The sequence below is a fragment of the Gallus gallus genome, chromosome 6 (assembly GCF_016699485.2).
Source record: "Gallus gallus isolate bGalGal1 chromosome 6, bGalGal1.mat.broiler.GRCg7b, whole genome shotgun sequence".
In the NCBI taxonomy this organism is placed as follows: Eukaryota; Metazoa; Chordata; class Aves; order Galliformes; family Phasianidae; genus Gallus; species Gallus gallus.
In genome coordinates, this window is record NC_052537.1 from 8,495,911 (window position 1) to 8,513,424 (window position 17,514).

The window sequence follows — 17,514 nt, forward strand, 5'->3', positions numbered from 1 at the left end:
CAGAAAAATTGCTTTCACAAGTTTTTTTTTTTCTTACTTCTGTCCATCAGCTCATTTTCAAAGCCTTCTCACAGCAAAGAGATAACAACAAACAAGGTTTAGATGTTACATAGCACTAAGTAAAAATACACTCTAGATAACCCCTGAAGTTAGTGCTTTAGAAGTTTGTATTAAACAGGTATTTCCATAGTTATGCTGCTACCTGATGCACTGTTAGCAGCAGTGAAACACTGACCTTAGACAACTTAGGTTTGAGTAGGCAGATGGAGTGGTTAATACCTTCAGATGTCAACAAATTTTTGAGGAAGGGGATCCACAGAAGTCTATATTTAAGTTGTGGGCATCCCTTCACTGGAAGCATTCAATATCAGGTTGAACAGGGCTTTGATCAAATGAAAAATGTCTCTGGCCTTAGTAGGGCAGTTGGGCAAGAAGTACTCTATGGTCTCTTCCAATCCAAACCATTCTGTGATTCTACTACTTATTCCATTTGCTCATTCATCTATTAGTTATTCCTCATGTTACAATCAGAAAGATTAATGCAGTGGAAGGACAGTACAGGAACGTAATGGCAAAGGAACCAGTATCAATAGGATGATATTTTACAGGAAAGCAAAGGTGCTCACCTGTCTCCAAAGATCTAGGCTCCCAGGAAAGGCTCCAAGACCAACCAAACGACCTCCACCCAGAGATCCTTCACCAGTAGAGGGCAGCCCTTAAATGAGATCTAAGAGAGGTGCAGCCAGGCTCCACCCCTTCTGGTCACACAGCTGAATTGCCTGCACCTGCGCTCCCAGGACTGACCGAGTCCTTTCCCCAGGTGCTCAATCAGTGGTTCAGGCCGTGACTCAGCAGCTGTGACCGTACACCTCATTATCTGGAAAAGAAAGAAAGGCTAGAGTCAGAGCATATTTTGTTTTCATCTTGGTTGCAAATTCACTGTAAAACAACCCCACAGCATGTCGTCAGCACTGATAGAGCAGCACCATGTGAATTGCAATGCTTTCTAGTGCGGCTGTGGTTGGAGTGATTTGCAAACGCAATAAGCTGAAATCTTCCTCCTTTGTGTGCCCTAGTCACGGCTAGGACAACATTGAGGAAGTCCTGCAGGCAATACCTGGGTGTGGAGAGTGGTGGTGTATTTACCTGCAGTGTAAACATTGCAATAAATTTGCAGCCCTTTTACGAGTAAGAAATCTGAGGCCCAGGAAAGGATCAGGATTGGTCAGCCAGCAGCTCTGAATGGAGCTGCAGCTGCAGACAATCAGAGATAAGTAGCAGTGAGTCACTGTACCGGGTGTTAGTCCCATGACACTCATCTCTTCTGCGATGCATCTTTGCACTTTTTGCATTTCTTTCTGCACCTGCATTAAATAGATGCCTTTAAATAGGGATACATTTTTTATTTATTTGTTTATTTTTACCTGGATCTATGTCCTATTCTCAAGGATGGGCTGCTTTAGGATTATCTCTCTATTCAATTATGCGTTTACAGAAGAAATTTTTCTATAGGATGCATTAAGAGCAGCCCTTGGACTCTCTGTAGAAGATAATGGTAAGGTAGTTAAAGACCAAAGTTAGTTTTGGAGGGGAAAGGCTGCTATTTACATGGGGGGAAGCTTTTCTCTTGCCTGTGTATTTTCTAGCTGAGAAACTTCAAAAAACTGAATGATGAAAACTGCTACTAAGTATAGACTCTTAATTTGCTAGTGGTGAGCCTTTGGAAACGAGATGTGACTTTCTGAATCTCCGGTAAGTTACACATTCAGAGGAAAGTGACATTTGTTATCTTCCAAGGAAACATAAAATGGATCTAAAAGCATACACCACAGAATTCTAGGGAGAGCTGATTCAACATCCATTCCCCTTAGGAGTTGTGACTGCGACAAGTCATTTTCCCTTTCTTAGTGAATGTTTCTTGCTGTAAAGTGGAAATAGCCATTTCTAAATGTAGTGTTTATCTGTATGCAGAAGGTGCAATTACTGCCTATGCAGGCTGTGCTGTACTTCAACTTGAAGGTTAGAAATAGCACCTTGTAAAGATCTTAATTTTGCAACTGGCCTGCGTATATAGTTTCAGGGATGGGGAATTGAAAATACGTGGGGATAAATAAGGAATTTAGCAGTCTGTGACACTGAAGGATGCCATTAATAATGTTCCATGCATGACAGCATTTTCAGGTGATTGAATGTCCAGCTGAACTGGGGTAAATAGCTCTAGAATCCATTCGTTGAAGATAGAAACAGCACCATTAATGTCTTTTCAATTACAGCAAAAGATGGAAGATGCTTTGATTTCAAGATCATGGAAACAGCTTTTCTCATTGCTTGAAAGGATAGAAGAGAACTGAATCTTTGTATCCCTCACTTTCTGAGTCTTATCCCTTTGTGGCAGGACAGAGTTGCCTCCCTCAGGTGGGCTCAGGTGTTAAATGTTGGTTATATTTGGGTGAGAAAGGATTGCCTCAGCAAGCCATATCTAGCATCAGTGTCACTTTTCTTTTTGGGGATGGCTGAACATTTTTTTTCCACTTTGCCTGTAAATTTTGGCACCTATGTCACTCAGTTGCAGCGGGGCAGGGTGTAAGTGCAACAGGAGAGCTTCCCCTAAGAGCAACCCCCTGCCCTGGGGCTCAGCCTCAAGCACTGCAGTCACAGAATGCTGAGGTGGGAAGTGGGCTGAGAAGGGAGAAGCACCCGCAGATCAAGAGGAAATAGTTCCCAACGCCTGAGGCAGGGCAGGGATTGCATAGAAATGGCAAGAGCTCGAGTGAGTTTGAGTTGGGTTGTGCAGAGAGGGGCACGGCTGAGCCCGTTGGGCTCGCTGGTCTGATACTTGGCTCTGAGTCCCCATAGCTCTGGAAATCTGGAGGAAGAAAGAGCATCTGCCCAAACAAATCATGATTTATTTATTTAGTAGGGAGAAGCTGCAGAGACAGTGAAGTGCAGTCATGGGAGAGCTTGTTGTAACTCCTTCTGATCTCCGGATTTTGAGACATTTCACTTGGATTTTGTTTGGTATTCTCCAAGCTTGATAACGTTGGCTCTGTTTTGGTGTTGCCTGTCTCCGAGTGCTGCTGCTGAGCTCAGGGAGGATGATTTCTCTGGCCCCTTGGAGTAAATTGAGAGGAGGCCTCTTTCTGCCATTTTCTTCGGAAGATGCATCAATCCACACTGCCCTTAATCCTTTCTTTCTACAGGTTATGATACTTAAAATCTTCAGTTCAAGTATTTGCATAAACAATCGTCAAGGATGTAGAGGAGGTACTGCTTTGAAAGGGGGGTGGCTAATTGGTCTGACTCCTGCAAAGGCTTCTGAGGCAGGCAGGAAGAAATCCTACTGCAGCGTGTTATGATAGAGCAGAGAACATTTACAAGCTGTTCTCTGCATCTTCAGGGCTTAGGCCCCAGCACAGCACCATTGCTTTAAGTTCTGCTGCAGCTGGAGGCTGGAGCTGATTTATCTGCACGCCAAGCACTCAGCACCTCTTGCTTGCTGTTTCCAGCTCCTTGCGGAGATGGATGGTGAAAAGGAGGAAGCAAAGAAGGTGCTGGGAGGTGTGCTGGGGAGCTGGGCAGAGGTCCTGCTGGCCTCGCTTGGCATCTGGGAACTGAGTGCTGAAACTTACACCTAAGCATTGATGTCATATTCATTCTGAACTGTGCTGGAACTTTATTGTGGTGTCATCGCTTTGTGAGGTGATGACACCAGATTGATTGGGAACAAATAAAACCATATTTGATTCTTAATATTCTGTGGAGAAGCATTCTAGTTTTCATAGTATTCTATGGTAAATTCACAAGCTTAGCCAATTGGAATCGTGTAACTCAGCTTTTTTGGCATATTTGATGGTTTGTTGCACATTAATGTAATCTACTTAAGTGTCTAATTCAGTAATAATCTCAAATTACTCTTTGGCTAAGCAAGAGGGAATCTAATAAAACTATAAAGAGTTTTGACATGATGAATACTTATTTAGTTGCCCTCCTAAGTGCTTTTTATACTACTTATTCATGAAGCGCTCCATACTTACGTGGGTGCCATTTTGCTCATTCTGCAAGGCTGCGGCTGTTTGGTCAGTGGTAGCCTTACCTTCCAGTGTGGATGAAGGGCTCATTCTGCTGTGTTTTTCCTCTGCAAGTTCCATGGGACGCATCCCCAGCCTGCTGCCAAGGTGGTGCCAGGCAGCTCTGGGTTCTTACATAAATGTTACGTCTTGTGAAATATTCCAGTACTTCTTGTAGTCCTCTTTCTTTAATTAACTTCTCTTGTACCAGAAGTTATTCGTTCCACTGAAATATATGGGAATGTGCTGGGCTGGCACTTGTGAATGATTGCTCTCGCCTCGCAATCTATTTTTCACAAAGTGCACTATTCAAATTTGCTTTCCAGCATTAGATGAGAGATCATTAACCTGCCCTATTGAAAGCAGGCATGCCGGTACAGGGAGCAGGAGTTCACAAGAGCTGCACTGCTCAGTAATAGGATGGAAAATACCTTCAAACGCAGTCTCAGCATTACTACGCGGGCCGAGTAGAACAACGAATGGGGATGAACCGCTGCATAATGAGGCCGTGCTCTGTGGCAGAGCCGGAGCTCTGAGTGGAGGCACGCTATGCTCAGCGCCTGGCGGTGGTACTGGGTGCTGTGGGCCAAGGCGATCCGTGTGCTGGGGGCTGCCGAGTTCGTGCCTTTAACAGCTGGTGAGGGATAAACGTTCCCATACAGCCCGGTGCCGGCAGTAGGAAAGATGGATGCTTGGCCTCTTAGCTAACACACAGCTAAACCGGGGGGGAGAGGAGGCGGCGGCGCAGCTTGCGGATCCAGTCTCGAACTGGAAGCCGTGAAGCGGCTGTGCCAGCAGCACCCGGGCTCCCGGTGCTCGGCTTCCAGAACGGTGCGCCCCGGCCCGCGCCCGGTGTCCGAGCCCCCAGCGCTGCCCCTCCGTAGGACGCACGCAGCCCGGGGCCAGAGGCGGGCAGAGCCTCGGGAAGGGGCCGTGCCCGCAGCCCTTTTGCAGGACCGGGCGCCGAGCGCGTGTCGGCGCCCGGCGGACCCGCGGTATTCCCGGGGACGGGCGCTGCGGAGGCGCCGTGTCCCCGCTCCGCGGCTCGGGGGGACCGCCCCGCGCCGCCCGGCCTCTCTCCTCTCTCCGCCGGGCAGGTGACGGCCGCCGGGGCCGTGCCGGGCGCGGAGCACCCCTCGGCGTCCCCCCCCCGGATCCGGGAGCCCCGACGGGGCCGGGCGCGGCGGCCGAGCGCCGCCGGACTCTTTGCCGCGCGGCGGCCGCTCGCCCCCTCCCCTCGCGCTGCCTGGCGGAGGGAGACGGCGCGTGGCGCCGGTCGCCATGGCAGTGGGCTGCGTGGGCGGAGTGGTCGGGGCCGCAGCGCGGCGGTGAGCGAGCGCGGGAGGGAGGGAGCGCGCGCCCCCGGCCCTCCCCCGCCCCGCGGTGTTTGCGTCGCGCTGCAGCGGCGGAGCGGCCCCCGGCGCGGCCCGGCCGAGGGGCGCGGACCCACCGCGCTGAGGGAAGAGCCCCGCGCTGCCCCCGCCGCGCGCCATGGGCGGCCCGTAGGGCGGCGGAGCGGGCTCGGCGGCGGCGGCGGCGCTGCGCGGCGGCCATGGCGGTGGCTGTGGAGACGCGGCCGGAGCTGGTGGGGAAGCGGTTCCTGTGCGTCGGCGGCGGCGAGGAGCCGGCGGAGAGCGGGCGCTGGCGGGCCGGGGTGATCCGCGCCGTCTCGCAGCGGGACTCCCACAGCCCCGACCTGGCGGTAAGCGGGGCCGCGGGGCCGAGGCGGGGGGCGGCGGCGGCGGCGGCAGGGGGCGGCCGGGCCGGGCCCGGCGTTGCACAGCCCCGCGGCGAGAGGGCGGGCGGCGCCGGGTCCCGCGGGGCGCTCGGGGGACGGGGCCGAGCGCGGGGAGCTCCGCGCAGGGCCCGGCCGGGCCGAAGGGGACGCGGCGGCGAGGAGGGCCGCGGGAATGTCATTGTTTCCGCTCCTTTTATGTCCGCTGTCACTGCGCGCTCCGAGGAGCGGCTACGGGCGCGGGGTCCGGGCCGCGGCGGGGGGCACCGCCGCCTTTCCCGGGGGCGGCCGCGGAACGCGCGGTCGGCGAGGCGGAGCCGTGCCCCGCCGTGCCGTGCGGGCTGCGGCGCGCGGGGCCGTCTCGTTCCCCGCTTTTGTGTCGCTCGGCGCTTCTGGAAGCGCGGTTGCACGCGCCGCGGCGAGGTGCGGCGGCCGTCCGCGGGCTGCGGACGGGATCGGGGCGCTGCGTGCGGCGGGAGGCGCGGCGCTGCTGTTGGCGCGCGGCCGTCGGGCGAATGGCCCCGGGGGTTCCGGGCCGCCGCCGCTCCGTGTGCCGGGCAGGGCTCCCTGGGGCTCCGGTTCCACACGGCCCGGGCTTTGGGCTTTGTTTGGAACGCAGAATGCGCGCAACACCTGAAACGCTGCCGCGTTCCTGGACTGTACTGTGGGTTGTTTGTTGTTTCCTCGCACTCCAGATGTAACTCGCGTTGCCCGTGGCCCGATGCCCCGTGTTCTCAGCTTTGGCTCTGCGAGCGTGGCCCACGGTACTTTGTAGAGCCTGCTCTGGTGTTGTTCGCACGGGCAGGGCTCCCCACGGCCCATGTACGATTATGGAAGAGCTGCATAGCGGGCAGGGAGGTATTTTCTGGCATTTGTAAGGCAGAGCCGTAATTTGGGAACTCTGTGGGCAGAGGTGCCGGAAGGAGGGCTGAAGCGAAGGGCACTCAACCAGAGCATTTCAGGACTGTGCCTCTGGCTCAGCAGGTACCGCACGCTGCCCGCTCTGCGTGTGCGCTGCTCTTGCAAACTTTGGTGGCCCAGTGTTCTCCTCCAGCGCTCTGCCCCCACAGGCTGGCACTGGGCTAATGGAGCATCGCAGGGCACAGCCCGTGGCTGTCTCGTTGCCCGTTCTCCCTCCCCAAGGCAGGAGCAGGTACAAATCACAAAGGGTGGAGGAAGCTGCGATGAGGCTTCTGTTAACAACAGGTAGTTTCCTGGGTCAGGCTGTCCTTCTGCATTGCTAATTAATCTCTTGTTAGTTGATATTTGTCAATATGAGCAGCCTCTTCCCCTGCTCCCGTGTGAAGAACAGTGGCATTTTTCTGTCAGGGCTGGTCCCCTGTGTACTGTCTGTGAGCTCTGCTTCGAGCTTCTGTTGGCTTCTATTGGCTTCTGTTTTTAGGTGGCCATCCCTGTGAGCAGCTCCAGACCCTTCTGCTGCTCATCACTAGAGTGAAGTGGTAATTCCTGCTGGCGGTTTCACTGCAGCCCAGGGGCTTTCTATTAGTGTACCAGAAGGCTCCTGGTCCCTCTGAGGTGGATGGCCTTGATGGAATTACAGACAGTGCCCACCTCCACAAGGAGGGCATTTCTGAGGTGGTTCCAAAGCATCTGGTGCTCAGTTATCTCTTCATTCTGGTTTCATGAGCGCTGCCTCTTGGTTAGTGTTGTGTAGAGATGGAGAGGTGATGGGGAACAGGGTGGGTGGTGCGTAAAGGTGGGGTTGGGGGTGAGTGGAAGAGCTCTGAGCGCTTAACAAAAGCGTGTGTTGAAGCGTCAATATTTGGAAATGGGCATACGTAGACTAACAGTTCAGTCAACGTGAAGAGTTGTAGGGATGCGTGGGCAAACTTGGAAGCAGGGGAGGTACTTAAGGATGGTAAACGGCCACTGGGCTTTGTAGAAGCACGTCTGTGGGAACCCAAACTTTGTTGGTTGTGCTGGAGCAACCTGTTACATTTGGAGCTCCAGATCTGAATGCTTGGACCGCCCGCTCTGCTGGGCAGCAGGCACATGGACACTCCAGTTGTGGTATACTAAGTTTCAGGGCTGTGTTTTGATAAATAAGTACTGGAATATTTTCATAGTTGAAATTACTGTCCTGGTAGGAAGATGAAGTGAAGTCAGTTACATGTTTTCATCTTTCTAAGATGACTTTCCTATCCTCTGGAAGCACGTTGTTGTTCCCTTGCAATGTAGCTAATATGTAGTCTTTGGCTTTAAAAAAAAAAAGGCATTTTACAAAGACAGAAAATTGCTAGTGTGTCTCTTCTGTTGTTTTATGGAAGTGCTGCCTTCAACAGCTTACCTGTTGGGCACTCCTATGGGGAATGTGGTGTGCACTGGCTGTGAGTACTCTTGGTTCTCTTGGAGATGAGTGCTCTTGCTCCTAAATGCTGGAATCCTTCTTGCCTGGGTTTGGAATCCACGCCTCTTTCTTAGTCATCCTGTAATGTTTGCAGATCTTTAAAATACTACTTTCTATGCAGGTGCAACGTGCATAATTTAACCTGGGAGTTTTCTTGATGGTTTTCATGGTGTGAATCAGACTGTGTTAGCTAGACCTCTTCATCTTCCGTTCTTGAACGTTCCTGGTGCATGAAAAGTGTTTGTTTAAAAACAAATGAAAAAACACAAGCAAATAAAGGTTGTTTTAAATGTGCATCTCTGTATGTGTATATATACATTTCAGTAGCTGCTGACAGAATTCGTAGTGCTTTTCTGCTTAAGTAACAGTGAGTGTTATTGGAGGTAGCCAAGAATTGTATTTCTCCTTACTGCTAACTGCCTGGAAAGGTCTGTGTGCTGCTCTGATGGCAGCGATAAGCCAGAGCAGAGAAAGAGCCGGCCAGGAGGAAGGAGGAGGGGCAGTGCCATACGATCCCCTGCTCTCTGCTGTCCTGTAGGAGTTGCTTTCTAGGGCACTGGTTGGAAAATGCCCATTGAGTCACTTCTGCCAAGATTGGACATGGTCATGGCAGAGAAAATTTCCAATACTGCTCTTAAAAAGTGTTAGTTTTGTGTGTGTTTGTGTATATACTTACATTTTAAATCCATGTAATTGTTTTACTTATTGGAACTACTTCAGAGTTCTGTTACCATTCATGGTTTGCAGTTGTCTATGGAATATACTCATATCCTGCTGTCTGCTCTCTGTTAGGAGAGAATGGAGGTAGGCTTTTAAATATATAATATACAGTCCTTTATAAAAATATAATGTTGTGATTTGTAATCCCGTATGCTTTCATTACTGTGTCAGTTCTGCTGCCATCATGTCTACACATCGGAAGACAAAAATTGAGTGCTTCAGGAGTCCTCACTGTCTTCTGACAAGAGGTACCCTGACAATGTATTACAGCAGTAGATCATCACGGTCAGGTATATTGCATGTACATCCTTTGTGAAAGCCTAGCCTTTCGGGCTCGGAGCAGATGCCTCCTTTTTATTTACAGTACGGTTTATATGTGACAGTGGGGGGAAATGCATGAATAATTTTGATAAACCATACTTTTGTAATATCTCATCTACAGTAATTTGCTAATGAGGGATTGTAAATGCAGTCTGTCTACTGAAGCCATCTGAAGGGAATAAAGGCAGACCATGTCTTTCGCCTGGAATTTGCTCTCGCAGCTGAGTGAGGGCAGCTCACAGCTGATGATTGCAGTATGGCCTCATCACAGTCACAGAACTGTGCTTCTGCGAGTTATGCTGCTTTTCTGCCATACGTTGATTTCAGTGCCATGTTTTGCGTGTTCCCTGTTTTCCTTTGGCAAGCTACTATTTAAGGAGAAACTGAATGTATTATTGTTTTTTAATGTGTTTGAGCTATTCCATTTGCAGATGAAATATTTTTGTTGTTCCCTGTTTTAGAATTATATGCTCAGCAGCTTTTACTTGTTAACCTTGTAATATACTGAAGGATGCAGGAACATCTTCAAAAAAATATTCTACGGAGTAAATAAGGAAATATGCTTTAATGTAGTTGTGTGTAGCTTGGTGGTGGTTAGGGGGATTTAAAAACACCGCATGTTTCTCTGGTAGCATCTGGGGTAAAGATGAGGAGCAAGTTGTTGGTGAGGAGCCTGTCACGTTATTTACTCCAGCTCTGGGAGACGATGCTAAAAACATGCCAGGGTTTATCACATCACTGCTGCCTCTGGATCCAGACAAGGGATATTGTTGCAGGATGTGTGTTGCGTGAGTTCTGAATTGGGTTTGGAATGAGAGGGAGGGAAAAAAAAAAGTAACAGCAGGGATTTAGATGATTTTCAGTTGTTTCTACTGTTCTGGATGAGCACTGAAGCCAAGCAGAGCCTTGTATGTTATGGTGCGTATCGGCTGGGCAATCTTTTCTTGGCTCAGCAGTAAAGAAAACTTCCTATTTCCTCTCTGTGTTTCCAGTAAGATTGAGTTTGTCATCCCGTGTCTGTGAATGTCACCTCATCTGTCTCGCAGAGTTAGCGCAGTTGGTATCCAGTTTCCTGGTAACCTCACAAAAGGATCACATGTGGGAGCACTCCTGTGAAGCCAGCTGTGGGGCTCAGCGCTCTGTGCTGTTTGTGCCTCTCCTGCTCTTTGCTTTTGTACTCGTCGGCTTTGGAACGTGGAAATCAACAGATAAATAAACCGGCGCTGATGGATTTTGAGGCTTTCTTTGAATATCAAAATCGCAAACAGAATTTAGGTGCCCCAATCTAGGGAACAGGTTAATTAATCTATATGGTTATTAATTTAGTTTCTCAGTAAGTGGTGACGGATGAGATATGGAAAAAGGAAGGTTTGATCCTGTACTTAAAGCTTCCAGGAGGCATTCAGGGAGATGCATTGGGTATTTTGTTCATCCAGAAAGCAGTCATCTTACAAATAATGTATTATTCCTCATTCTCATTACAGATTTTTTAATTCCAGAACTTCACTTCCAGAACTTCAACATCCAGCCTTTGGATGTCTGTTAGCAGGGCTGGTGCACAGCCATCTTAGGGCTTTCACAAGTGAGTAGTCACTTTGTAAGGAGCCATTCGTTCTGTGCAGATGCCAAGATCTCAAAACCTGCTAGAGAGCAGCAGGACTTTGATGGCAAATTAAGTGATGGGAAAGTGGTGCTTCTAAAATGTGTGCAAAAGTAAGCTCAGCTGCTTTGCAATCCTGCTGTTGGTGAGCTGCAGAGATGCTTACTTCCCCCAACAGTCCTGAGGCTCTGCTGGGATTAGAATTGAGCTTCCATTTCAGTAGGACTTCTGCTTCTTCTGGAAGAAGGTCGTTGTTGATTGCCTAATAAGTTTGCCTAATGAGTTGATAGCAAGGAGGCTGTCTTGGAAGAGACATACTGCCATAATGTGATTTTTATTGCCCAGTTTCGTGCTATGGGCACTGGTATCTGCTTCTGCTGCAGCGGTCATTTCCATCCTCGCTTGCCATGATGGGAGCTGAGGCATGCTCTGCACGGATACGTGTGATCCATCTGATTCTTCTGGGGATTACTGTGTTCATGGTTGAACTAAAGCCACCTTGCTTCGTCATAGTGACTTATTCAGAAAGTTGCTGTCCTTAATTGATGTGTTATTCTCATATACCATTTATTTTCACTTCATATGATGGAATAAGAGCTGGGGAACAAGAAGAACCTCAGACATCTTGCTGTGTTTTGCTTTATGGCCTTATTTGGAATATATACGTGTATATGTACGTATATGTAAGTGTGTCTATATATATACATATATGTATTTGTTACCACTTTTCAGAATTAAGTGGAATGGAGGAACGTGACTACTTATTCAGGAGCTGCCTGTGTGCATATAGAAGCTGATATTGGTCTGTATGGTGCTTCCTGGACACAAGAGCTGCAGGATAAACATTAAGGCTTCTAGCTCTACCCTACCATAGTAACATTTCTAGGCATTTTGGAGACTGTGGTTCCACAGACATTTCTCTTGGTGGCACTGCTGGCTTAATTTTTAACCCTGAACAGTTTCCTGGTCGGTTCACCATATGGCATGCCAGGCGGTGTTGCTGGGGCTGAGGAGGTGGTATGGGATCACCTGGAGGCTGAGGGCGGGTGCAGCTGAAGCTGGCTGTGTTTCCAAGAGAAGTGTTGTTGGATCCATGGCCTGATGAGGTGGTTGAAAGCTAGCTTAAATACCTTTGTGAGCATTGCAGTAGCTACTAGATGCCCTAACCTGCTCAGCTCTCGTGCAGGGGTTTTGTGCTGCAGATAGATGAATGCTTATTCATACTGAATAAATAACTATTTTGCTTGAATACGGAAGTCTGTGTTCAAAATAGCCTGTAACTTGATCGTGCACTGTCTGTTGATGCTACGCTTATTTGCAAAGGCAAGTTCTGGAAGAAGAGATGTGAAATAGAGTCTGTAGAAGAGAAACATAAGCCATCCATATGTTAAAATGCTCACGCCTCTGATGCCTCAAGTACAACGTTACATATAACGTTTCTGCTTAATCTTTGTGCATGTTCTGATCAGCGGTGTATTTGCCATAGACATTGCAATGACTGCTGCTAGGCTTTGCTGCCAGTGATGTTGCTGTGTGTGACAGCTCGTGTAGATGCTGCTGGCCTAGGAGTTCAGTTGGCTCACCAGGTTTCTCTTTCTTGCTAATGGAACAAGGCTGTTTAATACAATGATCCTTTAAAATCCGGAGTTGCTCTGCGAAACAGAGATGGCTTGCTGAGTTGTTGCCAGGTGGCCCAAGACAAATCTCCTTAGTCCTGCACGTCTGCTGAGGAAGGAAGAGAAAGCTGTACGTTGGAGGAACATTGGCAAGAGGGGGTTTACTTTGAAGCAGTCCTGCAGCGTATTTCCTTCCTTCTTGTTGTTCTTGGCTTCTCTTTCCTGAAATACAGAACTTAAACTTACTGCACAAATAAAGAAAACAATCCCAGTGCTGTTATCAAACAGACAAATGAATCGGCACAATCTTAGGAAATGCATAATGCTAAACTGCTTAGTTCCTCTAGGCAGCCTTGTGGAGTTCTTTGCCTGGATTTCTCATTGATCTATAATTCTTTCTGAAGCAGAACTGGAAGGTTTTCATTGCGCAGCCGTGGCAGCTAGACTGTCAGAGGCAGGAGGGAGTAGATGCTTGGGACGTGTGGTTCATAGGGAGGAGCTCCATGGCTGCTGGGCTTGGGGCTCACAGTGATCTGCAAAGAATTAGAAGCTAACAGTGGTGTGCTACCAATATTTCAGTCCAATACAGAAGCTGTTGTGATGGAAGACTGAATAAGAACCACATCACATGATCACATGATGGGCTGCCACCATGACACTTAGCTCTCCTGTCTCTACAATTCTGCTATGTCCTGACTGTTCCAGTTGTAGCGATGGGCAGCTTCATCCAGCAGGGTCTTCAGGTTTTATAGCCCTTGCTGGATTTTTCCTGAATGAGTTTGTAGGAATCCGTTCTTCAATCTTGGTGAACATCATCCTGTGGCAAAGATGGGTCGGGCTTTAACTGCACTTTGTTTGCAGTATCACTTGCTGCTGTTTCAGACATGTTCTGATTCCTGCGTTGGGTGTACAAGTGAACAATCATCTCTTATTTGCCTTTTGCACACCACAGATGATTCCATTAGCTCTGCTGTACTCCTCCATGCTCCCTTCCTGGTGTGTGTCAGCATGGCACCTTTCCTTTACTGTTTCTTAATGCAGGAAACTTGGAGATATCCATTCAGTGTCAGTCCCTACCAGCCCTCAGCGCCTGCCTGAACCAGATTATTCCGAAGTATGGAGTTTGTTTGCATATCTTAAATGGCTGTCTGCAGTGAGACGTGCAACTGGGTGTTATTTCCTTCCTGCAGGTTCTTTAGATAGATTTAATTTTATACTGTCAAGTTGAATTTAAATGTTTTCAGGAAATAAAGTAACATTTAAAGTGAGTTTTAAATCATAAACCTTTTCTACCCTGTAGTATATTGATGAATTTTATTTCAGCGAAGGCAATCAAGCTGTTGTGGATCCAATTATATTGTAGTACACCAAGTATTGGTCAAACCTAGATGGTGGTGGTCTATTTAATAACAGGTAAGCAGTGAATGAAGATTAAAAAATATGCAGAGAAGGATAATGAAATATTTATGGTTTGCTGCCTGTTAATCTGGGTGGTCTGTCCTAAATATATCTGATCCTCTTGTATACTGCTGTATTTTAACGTTGGTATATGGGTCAGAATGTGGCGTGAATATTTTTAGACGGTGTCACGGCCATTTCTCAATCTGGTGGTTAACTTTTCCATGTAATGGGTTACTTATCAACTTCTGCATGATTTGTTTGAAAAGATAATCAATTTTGGCTAATTGAAAGAAATTTCAGTATCTGTGCATGAATGGAAAGTGGTTCAGGTGATTTGCTGCTTTGTACGGTGTTTTTCCTTCGGATATTTGTAGCCTATATTAATTTCTTCCTTTTGTTTCCTATACGTTTTTACAAGATTTCCTTCTAGTGACAGTTAGGCCCCAAACGAGATGGATTACAACATGAAAAATCTGGCTCTATGTTGAATTACTCGTTAGGTAACTTATTTTCTAACTCCATAGTTGTTTGTTTGTTTGTTTTGAAGCTGAATGTGGTCCTTTCATAAAACATGGTGCAGCTTCTTGTATTCTAACATGGGAAGTCCTGCCTTCCCATTGACAGTTGGAAAAATTGCTTACTGACACTTCCGAATTTTTTGAGCTCTGTAATAACGCCCAGTCGCAGTGAGGCAGTGTGTGTCTGTGTACGTTCTGGCATGGCTTTTCCTTTGTCAAAAGTCTTTTGTGGTTGAATGGCCTTTCTGTTGTCAGAGTTGTTTTTTAGATGTTTTCTCCTTCTGATACATTGGAGCGTGGCTCACATCTCGATAACATGGCGGCACAGCTCACCAACCGGTTTCACATGTGGTGTGTGGAGTAGAAGTTGAGGCCATATGTTACTTTTCTGATAAAATAATGAGCAATAAAAAGCTAAGTACAGCGGTTTGTATCTGAATGTAATGGAGTTCTGCAGCTGTTGCTGTTGATTTGGATGTAGTTGATATCTCTAGGGGGTTCTTGGGTCGGTTGGCTGGGGGAAAATGACAGCGGTCCATGGCTTTTTTCAAGTCGTGCTTCACATTACAGCAGTCTGGCTGGTTGCAGGTGCCTCCAACTTGTGAGATCAGGAATGTTCACTGATGTATTTGCAAAAGTTCGGAACTTGAATGGAAATAAGCATGAGTTGTTCCTTCTGTTCTTACAGAAGAGGTCTGCCTTGGAGAGGAGCTCAGCATGCCTGCTCTTAAGAAGTGTGCCTTCAGCTGAGCAGCGAGCAATGCAAAGGAGTGCAGAATGGCCCATAGGGGTTTAAAGACTGAGTTGGGCAGCATTTGGAGAGATGGGGGAGAAAGCTTTGGAGTTGTTACTATTTTTGCTGAGAACCTTCTGTTAGAGACATTGGCTGCTCCTGCGGTAGGTGTGGACTGCCAGCAGGCAGTGGAGAAGCGGCTGTGTGTGTGTCTGTGCACATGCGGCCCACTCTGAGTTTGTGCTTCTTGCTGACTGCCCTTGCAGCTGATTTTTAACTAAGGCTGCAATTGAATTGTGTTAGTTATGAGGGCTCCAACAGGCAGGTAGCCTTGATGAAGATTAGTTTATCAGATGTCTGGTAAAGTGCAAACTGACTGCAGCTTTATCCACCCTCCAGCTATTCAAAGTCTCTAGAGGGTGAGCTTACTGTCTGAACCCACAGATCAACAGAATTAACCTTTTCTTTCATTTTTTTTTTCTCTGAGGTTAGAAGACAGTGACATATAACTTAAATATGCAAGCTGAAAGTATTTGAAAGCTACTTCTAATTAATACCAAGTGCTTTCTTCACCACATTGCTGCCAGCATCGCCCACAGCCCATACCTTTCTTTTGTAGCCTGCCAGTGGAGCAGTGGGCAGCACAGATTCTGGAGCCCCAGGCATCCTGCTGCAGCAGCAGCCTCCTCACCACCAGCACAGGGCGTATCTGCACGTGGTCACATCTGAGTATCTTGCTACAGAGCTTGACAATTGCTGCTGTAATCACCTGTGCTGTGTTTTGCTGTTATCGTTGACTGAGAGAAAAGAGCTAGGGTTGTGGGTTCTGTGGTTATGGCATTGTAGTGGTGAAGGCTCTTGTGGTGCGCAGTCAGGATGGACTAAGGGCAGTGCGTGCTGTTAAGTTGTGCTTGGAAGTGATTTTCTGTTTCTTCATTGGTTATTTCTGAATAGAATCATAGGATGGCCTGGGTTGGGAGGGACCCCAAGGAACATCAAGTTCCAAGCCCCCGCCTGTTACCTTTAAACTTTTTTCCAACTCAGCATTATTTAAAATGGAAAATACTTGTTCAAATAGTATAGTGAGAGATTTTACTACCAGTCTGGAGGAGAATGAAATCCCACTTCAGTGGAGTCACACCAAATGTGACCCTTAACAGTGTGAAGGGTGGGTAGCCGCCGGGACTGGCTTCAACTCTGTGTCTGTAACTTACAGCATGTGTGCTCTGTGGGAAATAGATTCCTGAGGAAGAAAGCATACAGCAAAAAGTGTTCTAAATGTTACTATAAAAACGAATGACAAAGGAATCTTCAAACCTTCCCATAGAGTGGTTAATAGGATTGCACTTCCAACTCGAAGGCATTGTGAAGGTGCTTCAAGATGAGTGCTGCAAAATAACAGCCATGTGCACCTTGCTGTGTTCTGTGTTTTTCTTACCTTCTAATGTTAAGAATAGCAAACCTCCAAGGTACTTAGCATAAGAACGTTGGCAATAGCAAGTGTTATGCAGGGAAAAAGATGTCATACTGTCATGTAAGCATAAACGTGCGAAGATTAGACTGCTTTCCTTCTGGATGCACGAGGCAAAATTGTTAATATTACTCTTGATCTTTTATCATCCTGTGCAAAACACTCCATCTCATGTTGTCCTAGGGCCTGTTGAGCATTTTCTGTTCCCTCTATACCCCACTGATGAGCAACGTTGTAATTTCTCTGTATCTCAGATTTCTTTACTGCGTCTTACTATGGTCAAGATATTTCAGGTTTCTCAGGCACATCCTTAAAGTGGAAGGCCCCCAGGAAACCTCCCTTCTCTCAGGCAGTAAGGTATTATTTACAACTCGTTACTTCCATTTTTAATGTGAAGTGTAAAGCTACTGAAGCTATTGGTCATTTGTCTTAACGAAGACATGAAGGGTACTGCTGTTAGCAGTAGATGATTGCGCTGGTCTGCTGGCTCTTGGGCTCTGCAGGTAATAAATAGAGCAAAGATTTAGTGGAGGGCTGTGATTTTTGTTTTCGGTGATCTGAAAGATTGGAGATGGTTAACCTAAACGGCTTTGTGTGTGATTATGTTTGTCTGAAGGTAAGACAGAGATGTTCTAGGGTAAACAGACTGTGACTCACATGATAAACCTCTGCCAAGTCACTGTGCTGGAACTGCTGAGATTACCATTTCTGTGTGTTTCTGTGTCCACGCAACTCTGTTTGCTTTGCAGGACTCTTTGACCAAGACCACGCTGTGGTAGGTGCTGTGTAAACACAGAACTAAAATCATCTGAGCCTCAGAGTTTACAATCCATGAGGAGAGGGAGCTGGAATGAGGACCTCAGGAGGTGTTTGTGTACCACCGCCGAGCCTTTGGGAAACCTCTTGACAGAGGAGATGTGAAAGAGATTTCTGAAAGTAACTTGAGGGCTGTTTCTTGGTTATG

The 17,514-nt window shown here is 47.7% G+C and overlaps 1 protein-coding gene across 3 annotated transcripts in view; it reads left to right on the forward strand.

Annotated features, from left to right (window-relative positions):
* Positions 1-17,514, forward strand: part of JMJD1C (jumonji domain containing 1C) — a 164,191-nt gene that overhangs the window by 11,655 nt on the left and 135,022 nt on the right. The window contains exon 1 of one of the 3 annotated variants that reach the window (XM_040702360.2): positions 5,451-5,769. The exons of 1 other annotated variant lie outside the window; for it this stretch is intronic. In XM_040702360.2, the coding sequence (XP_040558294.1) occupies positions 5,620-5,769 (150 nt within the window). In that variant the 5' untranslated portion in view covers positions 5,451-5,619. Of the gene's footprint in view, positions 1-5,450; positions 5,770-17,514 lie in introns of those variants that run through there. One more of the 3 variants, NM_001199546.3, reaches the window with a different exon arrangement.